The sequence below is a fragment of the Ascoidea rubescens genome, assembly GCF_001661345.1.
Source record: "Ascoidea rubescens DSM 1968 unplaced genomic scaffold ASCRUscaffold_1, whole genome shotgun sequence".
Taxonomy (NCBI): domain Eukaryota; kingdom Fungi; phylum Ascomycota; class Saccharomycetes; order Ascoideales; family Ascoideaceae; genus Ascoidea; species Ascoidea rubescens.
Window position 1 is genome coordinate 238,431 of NW_017962913.1, and position 14,377 is coordinate 252,807.

General features: G+C 30.8%; 5 protein-coding genes across 5 annotated transcripts; 1 reads left to right on the forward strand and 4 right to left on the reverse strand.

Moving 5' to 3' along the window:
* Positions 1-306: 306 nt before the first annotated feature.
* Positions 307-7,721, reverse strand: HIR3 (Hir3p; the record flags this gene model as incomplete). The annotated part of the gene is made up of 2 exons (XM_020191389.1): positions 307-7,629; positions 7,719-7,721. 2 exons carry the CDS (start codon positions 7,719-7,721, stop codon positions 307-309), a joined length of 7,326 nt encoding a protein of 2,441 aa, XP_020049637.1.
* Positions 7,722-7,883: 162 nt separating this feature from the next.
* Positions 7,884-9,789, reverse strand: SES1 (serine--tRNA ligase SES1). The gene is made up of 2 exons (XM_020192191.1): positions 9,737-9,789; positions 7,884-9,576 (listed from the first exon to the last, which is right to left on the reverse strand). Exon 2 carries the CDS (start codon positions 9,406-9,408, stop codon positions 8,011-8,013), a length of 1,398 nt encoding a protein of 465 aa, XP_020049638.1. The 5' UTR covers positions 9,409-9,576; positions 9,737-9,789; the 3' UTR covers positions 7,884-8,010.
* Positions 9,790-10,245: 456 nt separating this feature from the next.
* ASCRUDRAFT_78469 (uncharacterized protein) lies at positions 10,246-10,860 on the reverse strand (the record flags this gene model as incomplete). The annotated part of the gene is made up of 1 exon (XM_020194253.1): positions 10,246-10,860. One exon carries the CDS (start codon positions 10,858-10,860, stop codon positions 10,246-10,248), a length of 615 nt encoding a protein of 204 aa, XP_020049639.1.
* A 1,450-nt stretch (positions 10,861-12,310) lies between these two features.
* On the reverse strand, positions 12,311-12,576 carry ASCRUDRAFT_94559 (uncharacterized protein). The gene has a single exon (XM_020195154.1). It carries the CDS (start codon positions 12,510-12,512, stop codon positions 12,357-12,359), a length of 156 nt encoding a protein of 51 aa, XP_020049640.1. The 5' UTR covers positions 12,513-12,576; the 3' UTR covers positions 12,311-12,356.
* A 421-nt stretch (positions 12,577-12,997) lies between these two features.
* ASCRUDRAFT_94563 (uncharacterized protein) lies at positions 12,998-14,159 on the forward strand. The gene has a single exon (XM_020195155.1). The coding sequence runs from the start codon at positions 13,093-13,095 to the stop codon at positions 14,002-14,004; it is 912 nt and encodes a 303-aa protein (XP_020049641.1). The 5' UTR covers positions 12,998-13,092; the 3' UTR covers positions 14,005-14,159.
* Positions 14,160-14,377: the final 218 nt, after the last annotated feature.

Genomic DNA, 14,377 nt, shown 5'->3' on the forward strand with positions numbered 1-14,377 from the left:
CAGAAACAGCAAAGCCAGAAAAGCCAGCAGAAAAAGGCCTTCAGAGTCCACTGCTCTTTGTTGGATGGTTTCCTGAGGTTGTCCCAGCCCTCGACCAGTTCTTTGTCCACTGATCAAACCAGTAGTTTCTACAAGAGCTGCTGTCTTTTCCAGATGTTGTTATCTACAAAATGCCTACCTATACAAGTGCCAGGAGCTGCTCTTCCTCTAGCACAATGCTCGAACTTCCTACGCCTCCATTTCTACTACAGACGACTTTGCTGAAACAGACTCTCAAGGTGTAGCCTCCTGCCCAGAAGCTTTCGATTATCGATTGTTTGGTCTGCTTCTTTTCCTGCGTTTTTGTATCAGTGCCATCTCTCCAGCAACAAGTGTTCTCTCATTGTTGTCTTGCTTGCTATTCTCAGCATCAGTACCACTTTCCCTGCCACCATCATTTTCCCTGCCACCATCATTTTCCCCACCAGGAGCTTTATTGAGAGGTGAGTGCAATTTGGTTGAACCAATTTGGTTTTTGTTGATGCTTTTGTTTGCACTTGCGCTTGTGTAAGAGTGTCTTCGTTTCTTTTCTTTATTTTCTATATTACTGTTGGCATGATTGTTACTGCTGGCAGATTCAAATTGCAACTGTTGAACTTTTGCTAGACTCAGGTATCTTCGGCTTCTGGATGGTCTATTTAATGGAAGACTGCTGCTTGTTCCTCTAACAGTGCTTTGTTTCAATTCTTGAAGAACCTCGTAGGCTGATTTAGGCTTCAATAACATTTTTTTATATGAGTCATCAACTTTCAGATTTAATGAGTTCGTCTTACGTCTCAATGTTTTCTCTTGAAGAAATTTAACATCATCTTGACCACCTTCTTTTCCATTTTTATTTTCATTATTTTTAGATATATCGTTAATTTGTTTGGATTCAAAAACAACATTTTCTTGCTCTTCAACATCACTGTCATCATCGTCATCACTTTCATCATCACTTTTATCATCAATCTCATTATCGCTTTCATCATCACTTTCATCATCTATCTGATCATCATTATTATCATTAATTTGCAAAACCTCAATTGAACTCAGTGATATATCATTATCTGTAGATTCAATGTTTATAAGCTCGATATTTTTTCTCTCTGAAGCTTTTTCTATTATTTTTTTTGCTTCTCGTTCCTTTTCTTCCTTTTCTTCCTTTTCTTCCTTTTCTTCCTTTTCTTCCTTTTTATCTTCGTATTGCTCTTTTTTTTTATCTTTCTCTTTTTTATCAATTTCAACATTTCTAATAAAATTCTTATTCATTTTTTCAGTATTATTCTTAGTTTCTATATTATTTCCCAAACTAGTTTTCCTTTTGTCTTCAATTTCATCACTATCTTTATTCCGGTTTTCTTTACCAGTTCTCTGACCATTTTCATTTTCATTTTCATTTTTATTATAAATATCATCATTATTTTCAATGACATTAACGTCATTATCATTATCATCACTATTTTCAACATCGTCATATTTATCACTATCATCAGCACTATCATTATCATCCTCGTTTTCAATATCAATTTCAATAACATTATCAGCATTAATATCAGCATTAATATCAGCATTAATATCAGTAAAATCTGCACTATTTTCATCGTTACCATCATCATTATCACCACTATCCTCATCGTCAATTTCAATGAATTCTCCTATTTCTTCTATTTCTTCATTTTTGTCATTCTCATCCGTAATATCTTTTTTGTTTTGCATTTTAATACTTTCTTTCTTGTCATTATGTTCATTTAAGTTTGGAGTTTTCAAATCTTTTTCAAATAGTACTCCGGATTTAATAATACCAGAAATCTCTCCATCTATAATTTTTAATACAATTAATGCTCTAGGAACAATATCCCTTTTTGCTACCCTAGATTTAATATGTAATTGGGCCATTCCAACTCCGCCAACCCCAGCAACACCCTCAGAAATCATCATATTCATATTAATATTCTCATTAGTTCCATAATTGCCTTCCATTTTCTTTTGACTTTTAAAATTTAAAAAAAGTTTTAAATATATAGAAATGAATGTATCATCAATAAATGAAGTTGTTGCAAATCCATTGTTCATTCTCCTAATATTTGATATTTCAAAAAGCATAAAATATAACAATGCATTGTTTTTAACTTCTTTTTCTTTATTTATCTCCAAGAAATCATTGAAATCACTGGCCTCTTTAATAAACTCGCTATAAATCAAATTTGAAACCTCTCTATCAGTATAATCCCCTGGAATGCTAGCTCTTTTTCTAATTAACTGGCATGTAACACTACACGCATACTCCCAAACTTGTAATTGTTTGACCATACTTGAACCAAAACGACGAAGTTTCTTCAATAAATCAAATAATGTAAACATATCATTTGTCCTCATCAATAATTTTATAAAAAAATCAATATATTTATACACATAAACAAAATGTTTCCCGGGTCTTTCATTCTCTGGTTTCCAAATAGGAACAAGATTTTTGGAGGTTTGCTTTAATGATATAAGATGCAACATTTCTTCTTTGGCCTTGAAATCATCATTAAAAACTTCAAACATTATTTTTGCAATTTTGAACCTAGGCTTGTGATGCCATTTTTTCTTATCGGCTGATATCACTCTTTGCAAAGCCATTATGCAAAAATTTGAAAACTGTTCGAAATTGGTTATTTCATCTGTAAAGTCCATTAACAAAAATTTGTTATCCTTTTTAAAATAATAAATAGCATTTTTTATGGAAAGTCTCTTTTTCTTCACTAACTTGAATAATAAAGAGCATAATCTATAATGTGGTTCAATAATAGGCTCAGAAGATGAGCCACTTTTATTTGATAGTTCACAAGAGGTTATTAGATTATTCAAAACTTGAGCAAGATCTTCTTCCAATTTAAACTGAACTTTCGATAAAAAAAAAAAGTTTCCCCAATTTAAAGGATCGAGTTTTGTTGCCCACTGAAAAGAAAATAAAATTACTTTCAAAATTGTGATATAATTAACAGGCCTTTCATAATGTGTTTCGTAAAAGCCATTTGGTCCAACCATAAATTTAGGAAGAGTTGTGATTCTAAAACATAACCTATCCATTGGTTGCATGCAAGCATTATACAATTCCTTTGCAAAAGACGACCACAATACTGTAATCATTGCTTTACGACTTTTTCTTTGCTCTTCACTCATATTAATAAACATACTTATAGCTTTTAAATAGCATAATAGTGATTTTTTTTGAAGAATAGCGGTAAAATTTTTTCTGTCGCTGTTTAACTTGTCAGAAGTCCAAATCAAATCATCTTCAACTAAGTAGCCATAAGACTGCCCAAGCAACAACCAGCTTTCAATTCTATTTGTTCCACACCCTAAATCAGCCATAAACATTTTGATAACAATATCCAACTCGGCCGATCTCCCTTGTTGCGATCTTTTTCTTATTTTGAATAAAGCCAATGCAATTACACCTTGTACATAATATAAACCATTATCAGCACAGGTTTGAACATCGCAACTGGTAATTGGCAAACAAGTTTTAGATAATCCATAAAATGACTCTCTTATGAGCCTTGCACTAATCGAACTATCAAGATAGGTACTGACTAAAGAACTAGCTCTAGCAACCACCTCATCTGTGTCAGGAGGATCTTTAATAACCTTATAAAATTCATCAATAACATTTTTAAGATCATTCCTTGGAACATTAAAATAGGGATCCTTTTTTTGGAAAGCAATTCTCAAAACATATTTGTTCAAGTTAAGAGCGGAACTTCTGTCAATTTCTGTTTCCAAAGTATGATGATTTGCAGGAGAAAAATACTCTTTTCCTAAATCCAAATGAAATCGACAATGTAAAAGCTGAAATATATTGCTTTCCATATTGGTGTTATAGCATGAATCCCGAATTAACATATCTTGAACCATTTCCAAAAATTTACCACCAGATGAACCACAAAAATAATTAAAGCCAACATAATCATGAATAATATTTAACAAGCTCACAGCATTTTTATAATAAGTTTCTTTGTTAGCTTTCGATTTGCAACTAACTTCAATTATGTTCCTATAGCAAAGATAAAGAATTGTAAATGAATTTAAAATCATGTCATAAAACCTATTAGAAGATAATTTAAAATTAGAATCAATTTGAACCTTCTCGGGCATCACTAAGGATGCTGTTTCATGAAAAAGAAAAATAAGCAAAAATCTGATAAATAAAAGAACATATTTAAAAATATTATTTATCACTAATTCAGAAATAATATTCCATGAATTTTCTTTTAAATATGTAGTAAACAAGTCACAAAAATAGCTATAATGACACAAAAGTTTTAATAAAACTATTGCCTTGTTCTCAAATGACAAATTATAAAATTCTTTTGAATTTAAATAATCCATTATTAAAGTTATAATTGATAAGAAGTGAGTTTCCAAAGATTTTGAATGAGATGCATTATCAAAATTTTCTATTTTTCTATTTTCTTTAATTTTTAAGAAATGAAATTCAAAAATTAACTGCCAAAACTTCAATTTTATGTCTAATGGACATTTTTTTATAAAATAAAGAATCAGCGTATATTCTTCTGAAGAAAATAAATCGGCATTTGTCGGTTTATCTTCCAAAATAAATTCAGAAATATTAATAACATCATCCAAAGAATCTTGAATTTGAAAATTAAATAGCTTTGTGAAGCTGGTTAAAACAGTTATTTTTGACAATTGCATATCAATAGCATCTAGAGTGAGAGGCTGAAAATGTTTATAATTGATATAAGGTATGTTAATATAATCCAATTCATTTTTCAATATTTTTTCTTTTATATTTATTAAAAGGTTCTTCAAATAAGTATTTTGGCAAAACTTGATATCACCACTTTCTTCTAAAACCTCATGAACTTCTTCTGTAGACTTTTTGGATAGTTCATCATTCATATAATCAAGTCTAAAATTGAAATTTGCCCATTTGAATCTAATAAACAATATGACATAATTTATATCCCTATTATCTTCTATTTCATAAATAAAAAATAACTTAGAAGAAATTTCAATCCACTTATTTATTCTGCTGTCCAAAAACGATCTTTTTTTTTCAAGATCAGTTACCAGACAAGAAAACGAACTATTTGATGTTTTAAGAATATTTGTTTTTTTTAGCGTCTGAAATATGCTTTTAGAAACATCAATAAATTGATCGACCAAGTTTTCAAAAATAGCAATCGATATTGAAAGGAGTTCATAAAAAGATGATTTGCAAGATTCTTTTGTTCTATCAGCTGAGGAAATACAAGACAAAAAATCATCGTGGATTGAGTTGTAAATAAAGTTCTCATAAAAATCAATGTATTTTTGAAGATGAGATGTAATCAAAAAACTATTCAGTGCTTTTTTTTCAGAAAAATTTAAATTTGTAATGAGAAAAAACACTTTTTTATCTGTTTTATATGAGCAACTGAGTATTTTCCTTAAAATTGAAAATCTTAAAACATACAAATTCGAATTCATATCACCATTAATAAAGCCATTAACAAGATCGGTTATAATTTTATTAGATTCATTAACCATTTGTTGATTTTCGATGCACGCAGTCTTTAAACTATTATCTTGGTTATTTGGATTTGTATAATAATCTAATATGTCGCTTAGTAAAACTTTTGTAGAACTTTTAAATAGTTTTTGAAAATTACTTTTTGAGTTGGCGTTGAGAGTATTGACAGCTCTATTAAGGAATCTAGAATAATTTTTATTCCATGATTTTAGACATTTGTTTATAACACAAATAATTTTTTTCGAACTAAGCAAAACAATAGATATTTCGGTATTAAGATCATCAAAATTTTCTGTATTTTTCAATGTCGACTTTTCGTCTTCTAAATATATTTCAACTATATCTTTAAATTTTAAATCTCTTATGTCGTTCTTTGTTTTAAATTGTGATTCAAAATCGGAATTTGAATTTGAGCTTAAATTTGAATTTGAGTCTAAAGGTGAACCTTTTAATCTTAGGAAATTTTTATTTTGATCGTTCTTAATATTACCTTTTTCAAATGATATGTTTATACGCTTCATGCAATATTCGAATTTTCTGAGAAACTCAAAATGTGGCTCAAAATCGTTGTCAGTCAAATCATTTTTGACATCTTCTTTTTGTGCTCTAAACCTTTTTGATGTTCTTTGAGGAAGATTCTCACTTGTGAGTGAGCCTCTTCTTGTTTTTGAAGAGCCATGAGTTTGATTATTGTTATTGTTATTGTTATTGTTGTTATTATTATTATCACTGTATTTAGAATTATCATTATTATTGGTGGTGTTAATATTGACATTCTTTTTATTATGATTAATGTTTTGAAAATTCAGCAAATTATCTAGTAAAATACCACGGTTTTTAAAATGTTTTAAAGGTTCTACTTCTCTGTCAGATATAATAAGAATACTATTATCTTGATCGGAATCCATGCTGGAGCTTAATAACTGAATTTCTGATGAATCTTTATCAAAATCATTTTTCATAAATTGTTCGATAAATTTAGTTTTATCCCAAAAAGGGAACTCTATATTTTTGTTATCAAATAAATAAGGATCCAAATTGTAAAATACTTCCTGGCCATAATTATAATTATAGTAGCGATGAACTATTTTGGGTTTTTGTTTTGCATTCAAAGTTTTGTGATAATCAATTTCGCTATCACTTGTATGATCAGTTTCCAGTGAGTATGCAGTTTCAATACCTTCAATTAAATCTAGCCAAGAAAAAGACTTTAAATAGATAGTTTTTTCTTTTTTAAGGGGATTGAGGGCTTTACTTTTATTAAATTTATTTTTTAAATCACTTAGAAAACTAAATTTAATATCCAATCTTTTGTTTAACTTGTGAAACTGTTTCAGAAACTTAGATCTACTGTATTTCTTTAATTTTAAAGTATTCAATTTAGGGTCAGTGAAATCGTTTAGTAATAGTTTATAATCTTTGATTAAATTGTTAAATTGTAAATTTATTCGATTAATTCCGTAGTCATTTAGTTGATTCTCAATTAATAGTCTTGAAGCTCTTTGAATTCCAAAAAATGTAAAAATTTGAAATAATAATTGAGTTAAATTATCATCATCTTCATCAGAGGAAGAGTATTTCAAAGCTTCTAAAAGATGATATAAAATGCTTTTTAATTTGCTTAGGAGAAACTCTGATTTATTAAAGATTTTTTTCTCAATAAATTTGAAATTTTTCTCCGAATTGGCATTTAAATTGGCAGTCCTTATCGATTGAATGTGTTGAGATTTTAATCCAAAATTGTAGGGTTGAAAAGATATATCTGTTCCTGTTTGAACATTTTCTGAGGAAACTTTGTTCAATTCCTCTTTTAAAATCTGAAAATTAAGTATACCTTTATTTCTGTGAACCAAATATCTTAAATTTGATATGTTTGGTGATATAAAATAATGATTGTTCTGAGAAATTACATCAAAATCGAATAGGATTTTGTACTGTTTTAAGGCATCATCATAGTTTTTTGTCTTTTGATGGTTTAAAGCAATTTGGAATATTTTATAGGCCTCTTCAATCTGAATCTCTTTGGTGTGCTCCTCAATATCTGAATTGCCTTCATCGTCACTTAGATTTAAAGCAGTGAAATTGGACTAAAACGAGAACAATTCAGCAGTTAGTATAAAATATCAGGCAATTAATTGAAGCATATTTTTTTTATCAATAGATTATTGGGACTTACCATATTTATATATCAGTCATAATGGGGTTGATATCCACAGAAGAATAGGAAAAATGTGGAAGAGATTGATAAAGGAATCAAGTTTCTTTGCATTGATAACATAAATATCAATGGTTGTTTGAACGTGACTTTTTAGACTGAACTTTTGAGTTTTACTTATATTTGGTGGTTTTAACGTAGCATTAATTATAGTATATTAATTGGGAGCTATAGAAAAGCTATTAATTTATATAGAAAAATACCTCACAGTAGTGAGCTTATAAGAATTGGTTGGAAAGCTGAATCAGTCAAACTATTTCTTCGCCTTAGCTTTGGCAGCCTTTTTTTGGCTGGTGGAATTTTTTGGCAACTCTTTGACAAAAGGCAAGAATTCAGGTTCACCTGGAATATACTTTCTTAAGACTTCAGGAACCTTTAAACCATCTTCGGTTTGGTAATTTTCTAGGATACAACACAAAGCTCTTTCGGTGGCACATAGAGTTGAGTTGAGACAGTGAACATATTCTTTTTTGGCTATTGGACCCTTTTTAATACCACATCTTATTTCAAGATTTCTTGATTGGTAATCGGTACAGTTGGAACAAGAAACCAATTCTTTGTATTCTTTTTGGAATGGGAACCAGGCTTCGAGGTCGTATTTTTTAGCAGCAGCATTATTTAATTCACCAGAGACAATACCAACGACTCTGTAAGGTAAATCTAAGCTTTGATAGAATTTTTCAGAGAGCCCAATCATTCTATCAAATTCAGCCCAGGATTTATCAGGTTCAGTAAGACAAAATTGTTCAATTTTTTCAAAAGCATGGACTCTGAAAATACCCCAAGCATCTTTACCATGGGAACCAGCTTCTCTTCTAAAGCAGGATGAATAACCAGCGTATCTAATTGGCAATTGGTCTGCTGGTGATTCAAACCATTCATTTGCATGGTAAGCAGAAATTGGTTGTTCGGATGTAGCGATCAAGTATTTTTCGTCTTCACCATCAATAACTTTATACAATTCTTCATCAAATTGAGATAATTGAGCAGTCTTGGCCATAACATCTTTGTTCATCATGACAGGAGCTTGCAATGGGGTATAACCATTGAGTGATAAGAAATTTAAACCGTAGTTGATCAATGCTTGGTTTAAGAAAACACCATAGTTTCTTAAAAAGTAACCACGATGACCAACAATACGAACACCTCTTTCTGGGTCGTAACCATCTAAACGAGTTAGGATTTCATGGTGAGATAATTTGGCTGGAGCACCTGTGGCAGTGGCAATTTCACCAATTTCCCCAGCAGCTTCAGGTTTCCAAGTTCTAACTAACTCGTTGTTGTCCTCATTCATATCAATAACAACAGATTCATGAACAATATTGCCGACTTGGTTAACTTTCCAACGTAATTGAGTGTCAATTGATTTTTCCAATTCAGATAATTTTGATTTTTCTTGAACAATTAAGTTTTTCTCCTTAAGAAGTTCTTGTGGGTCTTCTTTGGCTTTATATTTTAAACCGATTTCCTTTTGAATTTTGTTTTGCTTTTTATTTAAAGCATCTAAATCGAATCTGACTTTAACCCATTGTTTATATTCAGCAATGATTTCATCAACGATTTCAACAGAGTCACCACGAGCCTTTTGGGATTTTTTAATTAGATCTGGGTTACCACCTTTTTCTACAATAAATTGCTGAATATCTAACATTTTAAGAATAGGAAAATTGAGAAAAAATTGAAATGAATTGAATTGAAATAAATGAAGGTCAATTAAAACGAAATGAGGTGAAAATGAACTACAGCAATGCCAAAGTGTATTGTATTCTAAGCAAAAAAAGTGTGTGTATATATATATGCGATGAGAAAGATAAGAAGGCTATTTTTATTTTGTTTTTGCGATCCAATTGATACAGCTGTTAGTTTTGAAATTGGGTAATGAAATGAGCCATTTTCTAAGAACCAAAGAATGCTGTTTTGAAGAATAATTTGCGATTCTTGGGTCTGGAAAGAAAGGAAGGGATGGTGGGATTACTTACGAATTCTCAAAGAGTCTATGGAGAAGAAATGTGGATTTAAATGAGGAAGGAAGAAAAGGGCTGATATAAGAAAATCAATAAGAGATAAAAAAAACATCAAAAAATTTCTAAAGTGAAAAGTTAAAACGTCAACATTTATTTTTGGGCGCGCTGTGAGTCATTTTTGGGCAGTTGAAGAAAACGCGGTGAGTTTTCGTTTCGCGGAGAAAACCAGCAGAAGAAATATGTTGGAAACATAAAAATGAGATATATAAAGATAAAGCATAAAGATGAAGTATAAAGACAAAGTATAAAAATGTAAACTGCAAATTAAGTGCAGTGTAAATAGAATGCATAGAACAAAACGAAATGAAGACGATACTCTGTGATCGATAGTCCATAAAGACAGACCTCTGTGATAATACAAGTATCCATGGTGTGTGTGAAAAATGCAAATACTGGAATACTATAGTGTAGTTGGTGTATGCAAAGATGAAGACATGATTGAGAGTAATTCTGGTGAAATAAGTCTAGTTTGATGTGCTTGTTACGTCAATTTTTAAGGTGGATTTTGCTTTATTGTTTGTTTTGATCATCATTATACTGTTTGAAAAAGGGAGTATTTTGTTTAGATGATCCTTTTGGTGATGTTTTCGATTGAAAAATAGGTTATTTTCATCATTTGTTTTGATATTTGAATTCAAATAGGGACTAATTTTAAAATTATTGTTATAATCTGGGGTAGGAATGGCTGTTGGTGTTATGGGAGAAACCATGGAATTCACAGTCTGGTCTGAGTTTAATGTAAGAACAAGAGAGTCTTGAGAATCTTGAAAGATGTTTTTATTTGAATTAAGATAGATATGATTATTATTATTATTATTATTATTGTTGTTGTTGTTGTTGTTGTTGTTGTTGTTGTTGTTGTTATTGTTATTGTTATTGCTATTATTAGTGGTTGTATTTTGATTATCGTTTATAAGTTGGAAGCTGTTTTTAAATTCGATTTTGTCTTGCCAGTCTAATGGAACTTGTTCATTGTTATATCTAGCGAAATATCTTTGGTATGGACATACAGACCAATACTCATCTTTATCATAGTCAAATTGATTATCTTTATTGGTAATATTATTTGAGTGATTCATATTAACTGATTGTCCTTGATTAAAGTCTCAAAAAAAATGCAAGTTTTAGGGTTTCTTTTAACTGAATTTGGGTGGATTCGGTTGAATTTGTTTTTAATTGTTTGTATTTAATATATAGTAAATAAAATAAATTACTTAAATCGTTAGCAAAAGAGAATATATATAGATTAAATTATCAAATAAAACAAACTATTTTTCTCAGTGGAAGGGGATGAATCAGCTACTTATTGATAAATAACAAGTGTAGTGACAGAGTGAAGTAATATTCATTATCTGAATATCAATGATGATGAGCTGATAATAAAAGTTAAACAAATTGAACTTAACGAATGGAATAGGAAAAATGTCTTTTTATAAGATATTCCAGCTGGTTTGTCTCAAAGCAAAAAAACAAATTTGCTTTGTTTTTTTTTCTCTTGATTTTTTTGTCTTTTTTATTTTTAATCGAATTTTAATCAATTTTATGATTTGAATCTAACGTAATTTTAAATCGGAAACGACAATAAAAAAGAAAAAAATAAACGAAAATGGACCTCTTCAATAGAAATCTTACTAATAGCTTTGTCAAGTTTTCTTTTTTTTCTCGTTATGTGTTGTTATTATAATTCAGCAAAAGAAACCACCAAACAACTTAATTCATTAAGAAAATAGGATGAACATGATACTGTGTTATATAACACAAAAGAAAAACAGCCAAACAACTTTATTTGGCTTGTGGTTATCTAATCACAATTATTATCACAGTTATCGCAGCAATAACCAAGCAGTGTGGATAAGAACAATAGGACAAGTGCTTTATCATTTCCTAATTTGCAGAACCAATGCTTCCATCTTTGTCGTCTTTATCAGCTCCCACCCAAAAAGTGACTGGGCTTGTCCCCAGAGATTGCTTTCCAGCACTCACATGTCTTTCCCAATCCTCGACTCCATCGCCAGATTTATTGTTTACACAGTGACCGTTTAGTCACATACACACGTGATTCTGTTTGCATGTGCTGCACGCTTTGATTGGCTGCTGCTCTGTTCATTAACCGAGAGCTCGCACGCACGTTCTGTTTTGGGAAATGTGTCAGTTGCCGAGAGACTGTTTTTGAGAGCCGGTATTCACCTGGCACTAAATACAGCCGTTTTGCGTGGCACACCACTCAAAGGCTGTTTTAACATAGATCAGAATACAGATGTCAACAGTGGGGTTACAGTAGACCAAACGCCGCTGAGATGCCGTGGTTGTTACGGAGTCCGGCACTCGATGTACGATTTGGGGTCTGCTTATTTTGCTGCTTCTCTAATTTGTTCCGGAAAGCTCATTGGATAACAAACCAATCAGCGGCAAGACATGTCTGAGATGTCTTCTTGTTGATGTTTGAAAGGAAACATGAAGCAACAAAAAGGGAGCGTTTTTTTCGCAAATTAGCAGTCGCAGTCGCAGTCGCAAGACCTATGACCGATGTGGATTTATTGTTTGAAACTTTGGAACAGAGTGATTTGGTTTTTGCTCATTGGTTTACTTGAAGGACGTTGCAACAGCAATAGTTGCTGGAGACCACTCTCTGTTTGGTTTTTGACCAGGTGTCGCTAATTCTCAGCATGCATCCTTCCTTGCTTGTTTTGCGTCGTCTTTCGGGGGGTGTGTTTCTTCGATGGCATTCCATCTGTAATCTGTTCGAAAATCAGGATCCCGCCAAAGTTGATTCTACTGGATTTGGTGACAAAAACCGGACAGCTGTCCACAGAACACTTTTGAGCTTCCATCGCCCACCGCCTTTCTCTGCATATCTATGCGTACTGCAACAGAACAATAGAGGTTGATAAATGCACACAATTTGGCTCATCTTTTAGTCCGTTAGCAGGTAAAAATAGCTTTCGATTACCAATAACAAGAGCTCTCACATCACCAATCCCTACCTGCCATAATTCAAATCAGTCCTCTTCTTTTGTACTGGATTAGGAAACTAGAATGCTCCATTCTCTTGTTTTCAAATTTTATTGTTTCAATCTATATCTCCAGAAAAACTGCTATCATGATTTCAAATCTATCCTAAAAACAAGAATTCGATTAATTCTAATCAGTTTTGCAACTGAAAAGCACATTTCTTTAACTAAAGCAAATGGCCAAAGATAATATAAATATTGGACAATTCTCCTCAAATTATTTTCAATCTCAAGCTAAATCAATATAACAAAGACCCAACAGCTTGTAATTAAAATAAAATAAAATAAACTATTATTCCAATGATTGATCAAGGTTCCAACAATACTTTTATTTCTTGCAATGAAAACGAAAAACACAAGAACCAATTATTAATGGTTCAATATCGTCAATTTTTGAAAATCATTAATTTATTAAAAGTCTCCAATATTATCAAACAAAATGCATTTCAGTTTAGAGATACACATGAAATCACAAATTATAAAATTAAACAAAATATAACTAAAATCATTAACATTATCTCTATCTTACGAAAAAAAAGACAAAAATTAAACAATTCTCAGAATTTTGATATTCCTGATGAGATTATCAACAGCCTATGTTTAAGGCAAAAACTAAATCTAAATTCTCAAAATATCCTCCAAGATAAAAATATTTTTAATATCAATACAAACATAATTTCTAAAAGGGTCTTTAATAGAATTCAAAGGATTTGCTTTAAAATTAAAGAAAACTATTTCAAAAATCATCAAAATCATAATAATAATTCACACAAAGAATTGCATGTTACATGCAATAACACTCCTTTTAACTCTGCTGATTATATTGATGGTTTTACTCAAAACGATTCCCAAGACTTAACTAAAGAAGCATTACAAGAAAAAACCGAAAATTCCACTAAAAGAAGAAATATTCAAACTAAAAATAAAAATAAAAATAAAAATAACAAAAAAATTACAAAACAACCCAAATTGAATTATCGATTCAGATATAAATTAATCAAAAGTCAAAGGAAACAAACTGGCAAAATCAATAATAACAAGCTCTTTATCAAAAAGGCCTTCCATGCTTTTCAAAAAGACAAACCATCAAATTTTAAAAAACTGGACTTTTTTCCTAGAGTAATCGAAATCATGCTAACACTTTCAAATAATGAACAGTTTCTGGATGACGAAATAATTAATTTGGTCTTAACTGATGTACTCCCCAATTAGTAGATATATTTTTTTCTTTTCTCAACCACCATAGTTGTCTCAGATAAAATTTTGTAGCAGAAATATATTGAATTTACATTTCAGAAACAATTCTTTAATCACAGCGTAGCATCAATAAAACTTGCAACTTGTTTGCTAAACTAGATACTTAGGAGATTCTGTAAATCACAACGAAGGTGAACCAATAGCTAATGCTGAGAACTGAGCACTATTTGTAATACATGCACAGGCAGTAACCTAGATTGACTTCCACAGATTTTGTTTTTTCTCAAACTTCTGTTTTTTCTCAATAACTTCACAACAATTAAGATGTTTAATGTGACACTGCTAACCAATTCTGCTAATAAAATTGCTGCTCTATCAGTGAAGCGCA